General features: G+C 39.5%; 1 protein-coding gene and 1 long non-coding RNA gene across 4 annotated transcripts in view; one reads left to right on the plus strand and one right to left on the minus strand.

The window, feature by feature from the left end:
• LOC144272447 (uncharacterized) overlaps positions 1 to 13414 on the plus strand; it is a 39850-nt gene extending 26436 nt beyond the window's left edge. For both annotated transcript variants that reach the window (XR_013347559.1, XR_013347558.1), the window contains 2 exons: positions 11383 to 11658; positions 13275 to 13414. This is a non-coding gene — a long non-coding RNA (uncharacterized LOC144272447). The remainder of the gene's footprint in view (positions 1 to 11382; positions 11659 to 13274) is intronic.
• ANKRD44 (ankyrin repeat domain 44) overlaps positions 1 to 18066 on the minus strand; it is a 215367-nt gene that overhangs the window by 23079 nt on the left and 174222 nt on the right. For both annotated transcript variants that reach the window (XM_077830497.1, XM_077830496.1), the window contains exons 17-23: positions 17030 to 17101; positions 13311 to 13512; positions 6674 to 6752; positions 5359 to 5476; positions 4273 to 4489; positions 3404 to 3491; positions 1232 to 1315 (exon numbers count right to left, since the gene is read on the minus strand). In XM_077830497.1, coding sequence (XP_077686623.1) covers positions 1232 to 1315; positions 3404 to 3491; positions 4273 to 4489; positions 5359 to 5476; positions 6674 to 6752; positions 13311 to 13512; positions 17030 to 17101 — 860 coding nt within the window. The remainder of the gene's footprint in view (positions 1 to 1231; positions 1316 to 3403; positions 3492 to 4272; positions 4490 to 5358; positions 5477 to 6673; positions 6753 to 13310; positions 13513 to 17029; positions 17102 to 18066) is intronic.

The following is an 18066-nucleotide window of genomic DNA, read 5'->3' on the forward strand; positions in this document are numbered from 1 at the left end:
AAGCTTATTGGAACACCTCTGAGGGTGAGATTTACCTGTATTCAGTTTCTTAATGTATTAGGCTTAGACTTGCATGTTTTGTTTTATTTTGCTTGGTAGCTTACTTTGTTCTGTCTGTTATTACTTGAAACCACTTGAATCCTACTTTTTATACTTAATAAAATCACTTTTGTTTATTAACAAACCCAGAGTAAGTGATTAATACCTGGGGGAACAAACAGCTGTGCATATCTCTTTATCAGTGTTATAGAGGGCGAACAATTCATGAGTTTACCCTGTATAAGCTTTATACAAAGTAAAATGGATTTATCTGGGGTTTGGATCCCATTGGGAACTGGGTGTCTGGGTGCTGGAGATAGGTAATCTGCTGAGTGGTTTTCAGTTAAAGCCTGCAGCTTTGGGGGTGTGGTTCAGACCCGGGTCTGTGTTGCAGCAGGCTAGTGTGTCTGGCTCAACAAGGCAGGGTGCTGGAGTCCTAAGCCATCAGGGAAAACGGGCTCAGAGGTAATTTCAGCACATCAGGTGGCAGTCCCAAGGGGGTCTCTGTGACCAAACCCATCACACACAAAAATACACTGAGGAGATTCTCACTGCCCCAAATAAATTAAAGATTTGGATGTGTACATGACCCAGTTGATCCCAACTGTCATTCAGAGTCAGTAGTGTATTTTGTTTAATAAGAGTGCTTTCAGAAGTTAAATCCTTTTCAATCTTACTAATTATGGTCCTGCAAAACTGAATGTGCTTAAATGTTTTTGCTTAATCAAGGCCTATGTGAGGACGCATATATAGTTCTATTCTTATTTCATAACCCCCATCAAGTGCACTCTTAGCTTACAATTTTTATGTTTTACAACTAGGAATTAACTCAGCTTTTTTATTTGCCCCAAACTGGAGTCTACTGTTTTCTTTTAACCATAAACAGCAATCTAAGAAGAGGGGGTAAAATAAAGCCTAACTACCACCATACTGGGTTCTGGTGAACAGCCCTAAGCCCTGGGCATTTTAAAGAAAACAAAGTAATATTTATTTTGGTAGCAATGTAAAATAATTAATATTCTCTCTAGAAGTGAATCACCACTTCCTTTGTTAAAGTTCAACTTCTGTGTCATCAGGAGCTGGTCTGACAAATTTTAGTCCAGATGTAGATTAGTTGCACAAAGCAAAAATTATGATCTTAGACTGATTTATGAAGGTGAAATGCATTCTATTCAAGAAACTGAACTCTTACCTTCCTTTGTCATCTTTACAGTTGACAATGCTGGCATCTATGGCCCCAATGAGCAGTGAAGCACAATTTTCATGATCATTTATCCTATAAAGGAAAGAACAATTCTTTAAAAGGAAAAAAATCTAACTGTTTTCCACTCTGCCATACACACTTCACTCCCTTCCCCAACTGACAGTACATTAGTATTCCTTTCTGTATATTTGTAATGTGTCCCAATTAATTTTTGCTTTAAAAATATGGCCCTGATCCCAGCTGCTATAAATCAGTGTAGCTCCATTACAAACAAATTGCAGCTACTATTTTGGATTTGAATCACAAAAGAAAAATAGGCACTGGTCCTGCAATGGCTGCGCACAGCCGATCCCTTCAACGGAGCTCTGCCAACACAAAACAAGCTGAAAGATCAATGCACTGATTAAACCTTAAAGCAAAACAAAACAAAAACCAAATACACACCTTCATATTCAACTGGAACACTTGTCAAGGTTTAAAATGGCTACGGGGAATCCTTCTCAGAAGTAAATTTGAACTAGTGGCTCTGAGTGAACTCCCCAAAACTTCTTAAAACCCTTTAAATTACTTTAAACTTAAATCACATATCTGAGCCTAGGCAATGCTCATATGTGTGGGCTTAAGTGAAAGTAACTTTTTTCAAACATTTAAAGTATTCAAAGGTCTCACTATTTCCAAGGAGTTGAGAGGTTGGGTGGGAGGGGGCGAGAGGAGAGAAATGGCGGTCTGTATTTGGCAAAACATTGCAACACCAAGCAGTTTGTCTCATGGATCCAACAGGCCTTTAAGCTGAGAAGAATGTTATCCCCTTAGTCTTCAATGAAGTCTTTAATGTTTAAAAACATTAACTGTAATTATTACATTCAGCATATGTCACTTTATAGTTAATATAAACTATTTTTTCATAGAATACAGTCACTTTTTAGTAACCTTTTAGTCAAGCCACTATTTCTATATAAATGCTGTCATTTTATGGATGACAATGACCTCTATTATCTTAAACCCAAAGAAGAGCTTGTTGAGTTTTGGTCCCTGGCTCCGGATTGCTCTACTGGGGAGAAGGAGACCATCTTTTTTTTAAAAAGTGACCATTTGGGGTTCAGATTTTATGTATCAAGTTTCAGCCAGTTTTTATTTTAAGTGGGTTTTTATATAGGATCCGCATATCAGTTATTTCTGGGAGAAGATAATTATACTACCAGTAGAATGAAGAGTTCATAAGTCAGTAATTCTAAACCTCAGCAGGAATCATGAATGTTTGTGTTTGATTATGTAATTCTTATTGATTTTTCTGCTGGCTTACCCCACTCAAAAAGCACATTCTCCCAAAATACTGCATATGCTTTGCCCTAAATTGAGCTAATTTTTTCTGAGTGTGACAGGCAGATTTGGAGCTGGCCTGTGGTAATTTACTGACAGTGTACGTTTGCCTGGTTATTGGGATGTTTACTGTATGAATATGTACGAATAGAAGTCTGTCTTAAATGCAGGTAGGAAGGAGAAGAATGGCTCAAGGCAGCCATCTATTAGTAGACACTTCAGAGTGTTAAGGCACAATGCCAGAATTTTGATGATTCTGCCTCCGTCTTCAGCCAACCTACAAAAACGGGTTTTGGCCAGGAATGGCCAGAACCTGGCAAAACAGAAGAACAAAGAACTGTAGCAGGGTTTAAAGAGGGATGCTCTCTCTTCGGGGAGAGAGCGCTCAAGGGAATCAGACTGAAACCAGCCTCAGCCCCAGGAGCCTCCTGGGGGTTGATCAGCAAGCGAAGCCTGCTTAGGTCACCATTAGGGGATGGTTGAACTTGAGGAAAGGTAAATATTTCTGTAAACTTGTTTTAAATCCTTTTTTCTCTAATGCTGCACTCAGGCCAGAAAGGGGACAGAGGTGCAGCTTGCCCTGTAATCATGAGAGTGCAGCTTCAGGCCACTAGATGAAACTTGTAACAAACTCACTCAAAACGGCAGTAATTTATATGGCTCTTGATAGCACCAGTTTTTCACCACAAGGATATGTATGGACATCATCATCGGATCTAAAAATCATTTGCTAGTACTATTATCTCTACACCCAGATAACTTTATTGTTTTCATACTACTCATTTTCTGGATACATCATAAAGCAAAAGAGCCAGATTTAATATTGATACTTCTACTTACACAGCACAGTGCAATGGAGAGAAGTTGTTACCATTAAATTTGCGGAAATATTTCTGTTCCAATAGTACCTCTATGCAGTTTTCATTACCTACAAGAGATCAGATGATTTATTGTTATAAACAGCAGGAGAATAGCTCATTTTCATATTAAGGTCACATGTGCACTGCATTTTAGCATCTGAAATAAGCTAGGCTGTACTGCATACATAAGTTCTTATGCGTGAGAACTTATGCTTCTTAAGGAGCATGAGATACTTTTTGAGGTGCTGCAAACTAGACCGATCTCTCATTTGGACGCTGTTGGTTTTTTTTTTTTTTAAAAAAGTTCTCTTGTGTTTTCACATTGTGCTATGACACTCTGCAAAAGTGTCTTTTAGATCTTCAGAGTTGGTCAGCCATCTATCACTCTGTACTCAGAAACTTAGTGTTCGATTTACAGTCTCAAACCACCCTAATGAGAAGACACTAATGCCAGCCTGTTGTACTGTGTGTATTACAGTAACGGGGGGGATAGTCTCATGCACCAGTGTACAGGAGGTGGCTCTTGTAGGATGGAATCCTCGCCTCAGTGATGTCACTTGGAGTTATGCCAGATTTCATGCCCAGCCTCCAAAGGATGGCTCCAGTGTGCATTATGATTGAGGCATGCACCTAGTGGCTGACTCTGAAGCAAGGTTGCTGTTTTGCTGGTATCTCCCTGCCTTCTGACTTGAAGGATTAATGATGCAATTTCTTGCTACAACTTCAAAAGGCAAAAGGAGAGAATCTACATCTCAAACTTTTTATGCTGCTAGCTATTTTACTATACTACTTCCTAACACTAAACCCACAGTTGAGTTTGGCAAAAGGTATAAAAAGAGAAAATCTTACCATTATAACAAGCCCAGTGCAATGGTGTATAACCTTGATTATCTTTGAAACTACAGTCCTCTTCTGACAGTGCCATCTGCAGTAATTCACTCAGCCAAGTGGCATGACCATGAGCTGCTGCATAATGTAGAGGTGTCCTGCCTCTGGAGTCTTTACACAAGATAGATACTTCTTGTTCCAACAGCATTTGAACGCATTCCTCATGCCCAGTCATAATCTGATAACAAAGAAGTGAATCAGCAGGTTGATATAGTGTCAGTGCTGTGGCAAAGGATATGTGAGATACATGATGTATCTTTTGAATACTGGGTGGAAAGGCTGGGGTCCAGGAAATTGGTGAGAAGCTACTTGCTCCCCGGAGTGCCTCTTTGTATTGACAAGCACTAGTACCGGCTTCTAAGGACACAGTTTACCTGCCCTCGCAGTCTGAGGATGAGCACCTCCAGTGAAGTCAGGTACAAGTTAGACCATTAGGAGTTTATGGCTGAACATGGAGATTCTTAGAATAAAGGGTGGAGTACTAAAGATCCTCTTTGAGTCTTACTGAATGGGGGTCAATCAAGAATGAAACCACAAATACTAGGGAAGAAAGGGTGAGGGAGGAGCAATAACAATACTACCAAAAATATCAAATATTTTAGAAAGCTGCTGCAGTAATCCAGCTACTACTATCACATCTGCTGCCTCTGACATTGATTTGCTTATCTCGTACAGTATTTTAATCATGTTCATGTATTGTTATCAGTATGGAACAGAAGATTTATGCAATGGTCTCTATTTTATACAGATATTTCCAGGACTCTTTTGGAAAACTGTTCACGACATGGCCATATTTACATGTAACCCTATCAGCTCTCTCAGCAACTACATCTTGACTGAGGAGCTTACTCCGAGAAGAGATTATATCTACCCCAAATCTCATTGCCTCCCGCTCAAAACTTATTACATACTTCTTTAACCCAGCCTTCCCAATATTTTCAGTTATTTACAATCATCTCTCAATTTAATACCCCTTTGTTCATAAAAGAAAAGCCATAACCATCAAGTTAATATGCATAGTTAAGGGTCATAAAATTAAATAGTCACCCCTCGATGTAAAGCTGTGCATCCCAGGAGATCGGCTGCATCTACAGAAGCTTCTTTTTCAAGTAACAAGGAAACAGCATCAATGTGCCCATATGCCACAGCTAGCATCAGTGGGGTTCTAGAAAATAAGAAGTTAATCACAGCTTTAAGAACACATGACATTTTTCCACTTTTAACTTATCCTTTGGGGATCAGGGGCACCAGGAATTCCTGCCATTTTCCCCACACTTCCTTTCTCTACCACCATCTTCATGCCCTATATTCATCTATATAACCCAAATTAAGGTACTGTTTGTCCAATTTTATTGTTAAGCAATGCAACCAACAAAATCATTATTAACAGAGAAACACATATCTGATTTGTAGGCAGTTTATATTGCAGCATTGTTCAAGCCAGTCCATGTTAAAAATTTGTTCTTTAATAACCCTTGATTATCAGCAGCCCGCAGCAGAATATCAGCCTCATGATAAACCATGAAGCTCACTTGTGTAATCACCCCCTCTAATTATTAAGGTAACTATTTATGTAATTTTAAATTCTTTAAAAAATCCTGGGCAGAATTGTTTAATAAGGGAGGGAAAGCCAATTGCATTCAGTATCTCATTTGCACCAATCATCCCTCAGCCAGACACTGGAGCAATATTTCTTCCACTTCTTTTCAAAACGGGATTTATTCTCCTTTTGCTTTAAGGTGATGGTTCAGGGACTGAAACTGATGCCCTTTAAAAACATGGCATTCATCTGTCTGTGTTTTCCCAGGTGAAATTTCAAAGCTATTCAAAATTTCCACATTTAGAATATACTTGCATCCTCCCTCCGTAACTACCTTTAATGAGAAGTGAAAACCATCATCATGTACATCAACTCCAATTTAAGTGTCACATTCAATTAATACTCTGTTCAAATTCGCTGTCCCAAAAGGCCAAGTATGTCCTAAGATATCAATGTTTTGGGAGGGGTGAGAGTCTCCCTAGAAACAGCTCAGAAACTGATCCATTTTTAACTGGATTTAACCTTTAACTGAATTTAGCCTTAAACATCTCAGAAGAATTGCATAAAGATTGAGGTAGAATCTAAAATTAATAAATAATGTTTCCCCCTTGCTAATGTTTATTCCATGGCTTTGATCAACTGAATGTGTACTTTGTAAGGTTTGTCAAATTCTATGAGGAAAAATTGGAGTGGTGCAGGAGATGTATACAGTACTATATACAATAGAAGTATTGTATACAGTATAAGTACCGATGCTGTGAGCAATTTATGGAGCTGTCATTCATATCACAGTACTGTATCAAAACAAAAAAAACCACATACTGTCCTTTGGCATCTGTCACATCAGGGTTGTCTGCAACTTCCAGCAACAGCCGCAAACATGGTGTGTGACCGTTGATGACTAGAAAGAAACAACAAATTTACCAGTCTGTAAACATATAAAAACTAACACACAGTTATGAAACTAACACAAGAACTGCATTTCAGACACTGTTCCCTCAAAACATCTATGGCAGAGAGGTTTATTTAAGGTGGGAGAAGACATTTTCCAGTGACAGAAATGAACAGTCAAGTAATTTTCACTTAGCTTGTACTAATGAAATTGTGCTCTTGGTTCTCAGTACAGCAAAAAGAGGATAGTTTTTGTTACATACAGAAATCACAAACAAGTAACGCAAAAAAGTATCTGATATTTTTTGAGTCACATCTGAGAAGACTCTTACCAAAGGAAGTAACATTTCAGAATCCTGCAGATTGGATGAGACAATACTACTTATTTTTAATGCATTGGCAGTTACATGAGCAAATCTTATTATTGTTGCTTGGACCTGTGTATGCTGTTCCTTGGGCACCTTACTGCTACGTGTCTCCACAACAGGCACCCAAGAGGCATAAGGACTGACTGGAGACACCCTCTGAGTTAGTCCCTACAGAACAGGGATGAGGTAACACTGGTGGAGGAGTGTGGGAAGCTTGTACTACTGCTCCCCAGGTTGTACCCAGCAGGAGGACATCCAGTCTCCCCCCACCCCCCATTGCCAACCTCAGACCTTTCAATGGCATAAATGTCAAGAATTCACTTTATTTATTCAAATAAATAATTTTTTAAGTCAATTTGTTCGTCTCAAAGCTAGTCTCTCCTCCCCTGTTCCCTCCTACTTTCCCCACAGCCTTTGGCCAAGATTGTCAAAAGTGACTTGCGGTTTTGGATACCCAGTTGGGGACCTCAGAGGGGCCTGATTTAAGGAAGTGATGACAACTTGCCCTCTGACAATCAGGCCCTTTTGAGAGGACTCAAACTGGGCACCCCAAATCATCGTCACTTCTGAAATTCTCAGTCTTTATTATCAAAAGGTGGTTTTCTCTATCAGTTCTCAACAGAGAGCTCCCATCTTCCTCTCATCCCTCCAGACCCTGCTTTGTGGCAACCTTCCTTAGCCAATGGAGGTTAGATAAGACTCTTTGGACCCTCACGACACAGTTAGCAGGGGGGTCACAGTGCACAGGGATTTGATGAATTTCCTTGTTCGTCAATGCAGAGGGCTAAGCAGAGCCAAGAATTCAATCTGAGTTTTTCCTCTATTTTTCTAGTTTAACATTGGTGTCAGAACTATTTCTCAAATTGAAGAAAAAAAATTAAATGTAATCCTTACAGATTTACAGCTCTTACAGACCTGGAGAAAACCTCTCTCAGTTTAACACATTATGTTTAGTAGGGCTAGACACTCAAAACATTTTTGTTTTTTTCATTTGTTGCAGGACTTGCGTTTACACAATCCACCAAATGGATGATACAGCACTGGGTGGTTTTTTTGGGGGGAGGGGGGCAAGGGGTTGTTTTTAATTGCAATAATTTCTCCATCATCTGCATATAACGTGATCCTGTTCCCATCCTAACAGGAGAGTTGTTCCTTCTCTCTGCCGGATTTCCATGTGCTGATGCAACGAACTTTGTGCACAATGCCATGTCACATTGCGCTGGCTGAGAAACTTGTACACATCATCCTGGATTTAAATTGCATACCCAGAAATAACCTTTGCTGCTCTATCTACAAAAATAAGAATTTCTCTGATATTTACCATTAAGTAATGGCATACGCAGAACATGTAAACAGCTCTGCAGTGCAAATGAGTCACTGCTTTACAGTCAAATCTCTCCCTCAGTAGGAACTGTGAATGTGTGAAAAGGGTTTAGGTAAATGATCAGTAGAACAGACACTCCAAGAAAGTCTCAGGAGTTGGCCCAGCAGCCACTTAGCATTACAGATCTTGCAAGGAACGTGAGTTTGGTCCCTTGGTCTCAAGCCAGTAGGAGCTAGCTAAGCACTAGAGAAGCCATACACTCAGTGCTAGAGGGAACATTTGCAATTCTCTAGAGGCCCCTTCCTGGCCAGAGCAGAGACTGGGGTTAATGCGAATTGCAGTGGGAGCCACATCTAATCTAGGCTACAGAGAAAGTTACCATTATACAGGGCCAAATGATGTAATGTACAGAGAGTATCCCCAGGAGAAAGCAGGAGGTGTTCTCGTTGGACATGCCCGGAAAAAGTAGGTACTTTTAGTTGTATTATTTCTCTAGTAAAATGACAAAGCTTCACACAGAACAGAGCTGTGTAAAATTCTATGAAATGCAAACCAACCAAGCAGAGTATCTTTCAAATGTTTCGTTCATGAAGAGTGTCTGTGTGATTGTTTGAAAGGATGAGTGTGTGTGTGCACACGCAAGCCTTCTCTCTCTCTCTCAAGCACACACACACAAAGTAATTCAAGTGCTTCATTCAGTGTGATTTCTGCCCATACACTTTTGCTTGCTTTGTAATAAAAGATGCATGGAAGTGGTATCCATGGGCTGCTAGGGAGTTATCGTGTGGATATTCGTTTAGGTGCTATAGCTTCTGTATGGAACACTCTAAACAACACAATAAAAATTATTCAATTTCAGGAAGTGTCACGGAACAGTTGAGAATGGGAATTTTAGTTCCTAGTCATTTCGTGGGGGGTGTTTGTGATTGGGTTTTATAGTATTGTGCACAGCCCCGTTCCGTGTAATACTTTGTGTTATTTTACTAGAGAAAATACATAAAAGTCACATATGGTGTCTCTCTTTCTACTCTGGACTAGTAATGGCTCCCTTGGTAATCCCATCAACAGCAACGAGGCGGGCTGGAAGGGGTGTCACACGCATGAATGCACATCGTCTTTGTGCCCCTGCCAGCACATGCTTGCGCTCTCGCTCTCTCTCTTTAGCTATGTCTTCGCTGACACAAAAAGGTGTGTTTTTACCTATGTGCATTAGCTATCCCACAGTAAAAACAAGGCACTTTAGTTTTATCATGAGGCCAGCTAGGAGAGGCAGGGAATATAGTACTGAGCTTGCCTAGCTATGTCGCTGTAGACACTACAGATGCCTTGTCTGCACTAGAATTTTATGGGAAGATAGCTATCACACATTAGTTATCTTGCTGTAAAACAACCTGTGTGTCGGTGAAGACAAAGCCCCCCAGCTCTTACACACACACACTTTCTCTCTACATATATTAAGAAGAGTTAGTCTCAAGTCTTTATCCTGTATATGCAGTTTTTTGCCTTCTGATTAATATGTATCTAGCTCAACTCTTTTCTCTTCTAGAGTCCCCTGTGTTTTTGCATACACACCTAGTCCATGTTGGTTTACAGTAGATTTATAGGTTAACTTGCTTTGTTCATATTCCTAGCAGAGCTTTTACCCAAAAAGGGAGACATGCCAAAGACTCCAGGAAGCCCTCTAGGGATTAAACTATTGCTACTGATTTTACATGTAAGCCACTCGGATACTACGGTGATGGGGGGCAACGTAAACCCTAAGGTAGACAAGATAAAGAACAGTTATTAGAGTGTGACAATGGTAAGAAAAGTAACTGTAGAAATAGCATCTCCATACTCAGCAGATCTGTTCCCTGTCTGTATTTTGAGTCACAAAATAACAAAACAAGTGTTTACTACATGTTACTTCTGTTAGCACTGCAGAATCCATACACCCCTGTGAGAATGACCTCTGGACTCTGTATTAGCTACAACAGAACTTGTGTAGCTACAACAGAATTATGAACGACTTCTGAGTTGCAAAATCTTTGATACTGGTGATGATGCACAAGCCGGAGTGAATACTGCTTGTTCTTCACAGCCCAAACTCAGTTTGCAACTTTGACAGTTAGAAAAATTCTGGGCCTGATTCAAAATTGCATTACTCTAGTTTTTTGCAGGCTTTACTCTGTTGATTTAAATGGCATTAAACCAGCATAAGACTGCAGAAAGGCCGACATGAATCAGGCTCTATTTTTTTTTTTTTAAACTGAGCACACATGAGATTGAGTCTCTGAAATACAGTGAACATGGAAAGCAGCTATGCCATTTGCACAAATAACTTTCCAGAGTATGACCACATTTTAAAGGAGAGGGAAACCTTCTATTGTGACCATCCTCATTACTGCAACATTACACAGAGGTCAGGCAGACGATCCTTAAGCCCGGACCATGTTATACAAATAGAATTGGAGGTTTTTGGTGGCAGAGTAATTATGTTTTCTCAATCCAAGTAAAATACCAAACTCCCAGGGTGTCTTTTGAGTCTGCAGGAGCTGACTGTGAGCACAAGTCTTCACTGGTACTTCTGTCACATCTTGAAGCTATAATGATTTGCCAATCTCAGGTTGACTGTGCTCTGGTCTTTGAATAATGTGATGTCATTTAAATTCAGCAATTTTTAAATGTCACAATTAATGGGAAGGAGCAAGACCGTCTCTGATTGTGCAACTCCAGATACCATGCTTCCCCAAGATGAAAAATAACAAAAGGCTAAGGCCTGCCGAATTTTAAAGCATCAGTATCGCAAGGCTCTACCTCTTGAGCTAACATTATTGCTGAAAGCTAATGGAGAGTCATTAACTTCTATCCTCTTTTCAGGTATCTAACCACTAGAAGGTAAAATCATTGCAAGATACTGAATCATAAGTCCAACTTCAACCACACCACATGTCTCATTTACTTTTCAGAGACTATTCAGATGCTTAAAGGATAGTCAGGTGCTTAAGAACCTGGCTAACTTGGGCCTAAAGCTTTGAGCAGTTCTGATATATTCCACCCAATCGAAGTGAGTGGATGCAGTCAGCGTTTGGTGCATGCCAATCCATTACAGCTGACAGGAACAATAATATATTCAGGCTAAATACCCAACTGCAGGCTAACAACCTGTGTACTAGCTGCCTAGATGACAACATGGGACAACTCCAGCCCACCAGGAGCCTTCAACATGATAAGGCGGGACTCTGGTAGGTATAGATACACACTGAAAAATATGAGCAATAAGAAAATATACTGTAATTTTTAGTAGCTTTAATAGGGCATGGACTTTTTGACAGAACTATAAATATATGGAAATAAAGCAGGAGGCACAATTTGAAGATGAGGTGAAAGGAAAGGAAACCAAATGACATCAATACTTATGGCTAACACATCTGCAGAGCAGGATCTCTCACAGTGCAAATCTTATGTGCACATATTACATTTAATCATGGCGTTGTATGGTGTCTATTTTCCTCTTGCACCACATGCACTATTAATCCTATACAGGAATTAGAGCATGTGATGTATCGAAAGGAAATTATACCATTGTATCTGCACTGCGTTTTACAGTCAACACTCAGTGACACATTAGACAACCATCTAAAGCTTCTTCTTTTTTTTTTTAAATAAAAATTCACTGACTTCTGATAATCAGTTTGTGCAGTTGCCATACAGCTCTCCTTTGCTGCACTGTGGCAACATTAATATATGCGTCTTTGAGCCACAATTTAAGAAGTCCAAAGCATATTGTTTAATTTATACCACAGGTCTACAATCCAGGTTTTCCTTAGATACAGTTAAAATATACTGCAGATAAAGGTGAGACACAAAGTAAACACAGCATATTTTATTTTGTGTTGCCCATTTGCATATATGACTGCATTTTAAAAACTGTAAGAATAAAATGTGCACACATCTCTAAAATCTAAGCAGAAAAAACAGCTGTGCAGGAAGACAAGTAAGTCTGGCCCTGAAAACGAATCTATAGCAAACAATGTACTGATTCTATTTTGCCACTAGAGGTTGCTGTTGGACCATACTGAGTCCATCAGTATGAGGTACCATGACAAGTAGGTTCATTGTTCTGTTTGTTAACTATACATAGATCAGATGGGGGGAGCCAGAAATCTTTAACATGTTAACGAACAGCCTTTAAGATGTACGACACCAGTTCCATACTTTGTAATTAGAGTACCTGACTTGCTAAGGAACACTCAACAAACGAAGGAGAGAAAGACTATTAACCCTTATGGAAGTGGCTGGTTCCCAAGAAGTTTACTAGCTAGGTGGATAACACTTAGAAACTGATGATTTTCTCTAGGTTTTAGAGGAAATAAAGGGGTGGGGGATGTGCTGTTGCAGAAGGCCACTGAAGGTTTCTGGCGGTGGAAGGGCAGAGTGGGACTTATCTGGAGTGAGTACAAACTATCTCACTTCATCATCAGTGGGATCCACCTTGATTTTCAGTCTTTTTTCCTTGTAAGATCTGCCTCATTGCTACTTACATCTTCATCTGACTCTCTAGCCTGAAACCATCAAGTATGAGGTGGGGTGGGGGAAAACCTTCATGCATCAGAGAAGGAAGATAGAAAGAGGAAATAGCCCTGGTGAATGAGGTCTAGGGTCAGGCTGTAGGGGGAGAAGTGAAGCACTTCATGGGGACAAGGGAAAGTTGAGAAATGGAAAGATAGTTAGCTCTAGTTCCTGGTGGCAGTTCATAAAGATGAAGTCTCAATGCTCCAATAATTAATTAGGTTAGCAATAACCTTCAAAAGAGATGGTAGCTAAGCAAACATCACTACTAACCTCTGTCTTGTTATAGGTTCTCTCTCTCAAGATAAAATACAACTACACTCACCTGAGGCATGGAGCGGGGTTCTTTTGGTGATGTCATCTTTTACCAAGATGGAAGCACCCTGGCTGATGAGAGCTTCAACACATTCTGCATGTCCCTTAAAGGCAGCCAGGTCCAAGGCAGTGCGTCCTTTCTCATCCTTAATATCCAAGTCTACCAGAGACTGAAGAAGTACCTCCAAGGCTTGATGATGACCATTATAGGCCTAGAAATCCGAAACAGGTTATATTGGGAATAAAGCAATACAGATCTTACTCACTACTCTCCTGACTGAAAAGCACAACACGTGCATCCCAGGAGCACAATTTTTCATTGTGATAGTCATTTGAACACAATGGAAACTATAATACAGAGATACTTTATTCTATGGTTCTATGACCTGAGACTCCCAAGTACATGTGGTTTTTCCCACATTCCAGTGTGAATGGTATAGGAGGCCAGAGGGTTTCAGGTGCCTGAAAATTTGTGTTTTTTAATTACATAAGAGGCAATAATGAACATCTAGTCTCTGATCTACATGCCACAGTCCAAAGAACCTCACCCAATCATTTCTGCATCAAGCCTTATCAAATGTGTACAGATAGCTCAATGCAATGACACGTGCAGGATATAAATATGAGAGAAGAGACAGCATGGCGTAGTGTGCCGCAGAGGTTTGAACAGCGTGAGTCAGACACAGCCACATTACTCAGCCACAAATAAGTCACAAATAAGTCTGCATGCCAGCCCAAAGAAGTGCACATAAAACTTATACCCACACCATCTTTGTATATTCTTTATATGGAATGTCTTTTAAATAAAAAATACTTTAGATATTTAAAGTCAAATTTACTTCTATAGTGAGGCCAAATTACCTTAGTACCATAAGCCTAATTATTGAGATCTCTATGGAAGAGAAAAATTCTAAGTAGTAAAACATACAGAAAAGCTATTTCAATTACCTATTAATATTGCAGCTTTAGGGTCTCACATATTGGGGACCTTCTGGCACTAAAAGCCAGAGAATGCTTCATTGGAGAAGCCTGCCTGGTGAACTTCCCATTTACAAAGGTGTTTGGTTCTCATTTCTAACCCTGACAGGATGAAAGATAGTTGATGTTAAACCTCTCATTCGTCCAGCACTCTGTTGCCTGTCCTGGACCTCAGGCCAATGTGGTATGGGGGATGGGTAGAGAAGGAAACGAAGAAAACTTCTGGCACCAGGTTGATTTAAAAATAAAATAGTGGCTTGCCAAAAATTGTGGAACTTTTTGGCTAGACATCCCTGGAATGCTTTGTCTCATGCAACTTTGGAAGTCCACAAGAATGAGCCCCTCCTTTGGTCAACATTCCCTCCAGTCCCCCTCCCCCAGCCCTCTCTTTTTAACCCACAGTATTCCATACAAAAGACAGTATTAAGAGAACCTTAAAGTTGCACTGGTAAGCCGCCAAAAGTCAGGAATTGCCAAAATTAAGTTTGTATGGGGTAGGAGGAGGGTGAAAAAGTGGGAAAAAGAGTGGGAAAAAGAGAGTCAACTGTTGATAAAATCCATGACTTTTTGCAAAATTTCCCATGACAAATTTGCTGTCTTTATAGGAGATTTTTTTGAATGCATCAATACAACAGAAAAAGGGGCTCCCTTAAATTAGTGAACTCTCTAACTGGAAACCAGAAGATATTTTCTCCAGTAGGCTTCTGACCCTTCCAAGAATTATGCACATGCTTACTCTAGTGCTGTGAGTCGTCCCATTAAAAAAAACTACTCACAGTTGTATGATTTTAAGCATGTCTTAAGTCTTTGCAGGATCAGGACTTTGTTTATTTTATTTTAGTTGAATTTTAAGTTTCTACAGCAGCTTTCAGAAAAACAGCTGCTTCAAAAACAAGATGCAGTGATCATCAGAAGTCAGGTGTGTGCATATGCTAGGGAACCTGTGTATATCCACAGATAGCACAGGTAACATGTAGTCTCACTGCTCATTCAGTTTCAGGAAAATTTAAATTAAACCCTGCAGAGAGAGTTTTGTGAAAAACAAACCACTGAACATGCATTACGAGAGAAAGAGCAAAATAATTTGAAACAAAGGGTTTGATACACTTCACCCATTTTCCAGTTCAGACCCATTCTAAAACTGATTGTGATGTTCTTTAATTTATACATTATTCAAATTGAATTGTTGAATAATTTCTTCTAACAATCCTTGGGCTGTGATTTATTTGTGAGCAAGCACTTTGCTGTAAAGTAAAAATCTGTGCTATTTTGATTGGACACTGAGGTTACATGGACTATTTCTGGTCTCTGATTGAATATGAGCAATTCTCAGAAGAGGTTTCCGGTGCAAATGTTCACAGTTACAAGCTTGAAAGTTTGTTTATATTTGATGTTTCAGGGAACATGTATGCCAGCCAGTAAACTCAAACAAAAAAGAGGGATGAAACCAGCTGAAACTTATTCATTTATAAACTCCAGTGAATATCCATGAAAATTATTTGCACGGTTCACCCAACTCTAGTGGACATGAACTGCACTGCTTATCATTGGACTCAGTCACATGCTGGGGGTTTTTTGTTTTGTTTTGCTTGGGGTTTTTTGCATTAATCTCTGCATAGTTGAAACAGTTCATGAAAAAGGCCTACAAGAAGGAAATACAAATGTAAAAAAAACCACACCCACTAATAGTCATTGAAGTTCCAAGTCAAGTCTTATTTTTCACCCTTAAAAATTATGACTTTCCAAAAATAGCATCAACTAAGGATTAAAGAAGCTAATTCTTTCCCTGCCTATCTCCTATTAACATTAACAGGAAGCATACATATGTATCTAAGGGAAGATTAACCCTGAGGACTCAGAATTTCCTGGCTTTTAGGTATGAACCAGACTATTAACCTTATTTAAAGATTTGATTGTCCTCAATATTTACAGCATACCTACTGGGCCTGGCTCTTTTCTGACTCACATTGGTTTTACATTGCTGTAATGTGAGAAGGATAGGGACCCTCTGCATTTTAAGTATAATTAGTATGATTATACACCAGCAGTAATACAAAAGATTTCAGAATCACATGTAGATGCAAAAAAGTATAATCAAAATTTTCCAAAACCGAGTTCCTAAAGTAAGGCTCCTAAATCCTTCTTTAGGGACCATAAATGGCTGGATTTTGAGAAGTGCTGAGCAGCTAGCAGCTCCTCTTGACTACAGTGGGAGCTGCTGAGTGCTCAGCACTTTTGAAAACCCAGCCAAGTCAGGTATGTCTACACTTGGGGCTGGGGGTGTGATTCCCAGCTCCAGATGATGTACCCACGCTAGCGCAGATCAAGCTAGTGCACTAAAAACAGAATGTAGCCATGGTGGCACAAGCAACTCGCCACCCAAAATGCATTCCCTCAGAGACGCTAGATACGTAACTTGGGTGGCTTGCACGTTAGCTCAGTGAGAGCTAGCACATGAATGTCTCCTAGACCTGGAAATTATACCTCTGCCTTGAAGTGCAGACATACCCTTAGTTAGATACCTTCGTAAGGATTTAGGGCTTGGAGTTTCAAAGGAAATTCAATGTGAACTGTGCACCTAGCTCCCTTACGTTTTTTGGTTGTTGTTTTTTTTAATCCCTATCGAGGAAGCATTTTTTAAAATCTTGGTCCTAAGTCCCTTTCCAGCTGTTACAATGCAGGTCTACTTACTTCACAGAGGTTAAGTGGTTATTTATCCGATCAAACACTGAACATGTGTCGTATACTTACAGCTAAATGCAAAGGACTTTTAGTAGCTCCTGAATCTGGTTCATCAAAAATGTTGCTGGTTTTTTCCAGAAGCTAAAAAGAAGAAGAGTAGTTTTAAAACGTCTTGCAAAGCATAAACACTTCCACAGCAACCTAAAACAAAACAAATCAGATTACAAGTTACAACTTGTTAAAAGCAGGTTTACGGTTACTTTGGTGAAGAGAGAAATGTTTGCCAGATTTACTATATACCAACGGAAGTACCAGGAAGATTTTAATACTAATCTTCAAGAATACCCGATTTCTAAACATAAAAGAAAACACTAAGAATCCTACTTCTGTACAAGTGGCTTTCAGTGCCTAGAGTATGGTGTACTCTACTGTATGTTAAATGTTATTTTCTGTCAACTGCCTCTGTAAAATAGATGCTAGATTTAAAAGTCAATCTAGTTCCCACTGAAGTCAAACTACCCACTGATTTTAATGGCAGCAGGATTGCCCCCTTAATTTGTTCTCTTTTGAGTGACTATTAACTTTAAGAAATGTGGTCTTTTAAAAAACAACAACAACAACAACAACAACAAACTTATTCTTAAATACATAGGCTTCATATGTAGATACACTAAACTGAATGATAAAATTAGAAAGCAAAAGTCTATGTGTGGATTTTTGCAGCACTATCACCACCTGTAAGGCTTCCTGGAAATGACCTCTTGTACTAACCAAATTCCTGTCCTCGCTTGACTTTTACTCAGAGTGAGATAGGATAACCTCTGCCACTTCAAGTGTCATAAATCAGCAGGCAGACAAAAATATTTTGTTTGCAGACATTTCCCACAAATACTTAAGGAAGGTTTTTAATGAGTGTTTAACAGCTTTTTGTTGTGACCTCCCCCACAAAATATTTTCCAATTATTTGATACAATGAAGTCAAAACTAGTTTAAGCCCCAGGACATTCTCATCCATGTTAAGAGTCCCACTGAAATCAGAGGGACGACTTGCATGAGAAAGGATTACTCACAAAGGAAGAAGGATTTGCAGAGCCGAGCCCTTAGCC

Source organism: Eretmochelys imbricata, chromosome 11 (assembly GCF_965152235.1).
Source record: "Eretmochelys imbricata isolate rEreImb1 chromosome 11, rEreImb1.hap1, whole genome shotgun sequence".
In the NCBI taxonomy this organism is placed as follows: Eukaryota; Metazoa; Chordata; order Testudines; family Cheloniidae; genus Eretmochelys; species Eretmochelys imbricata.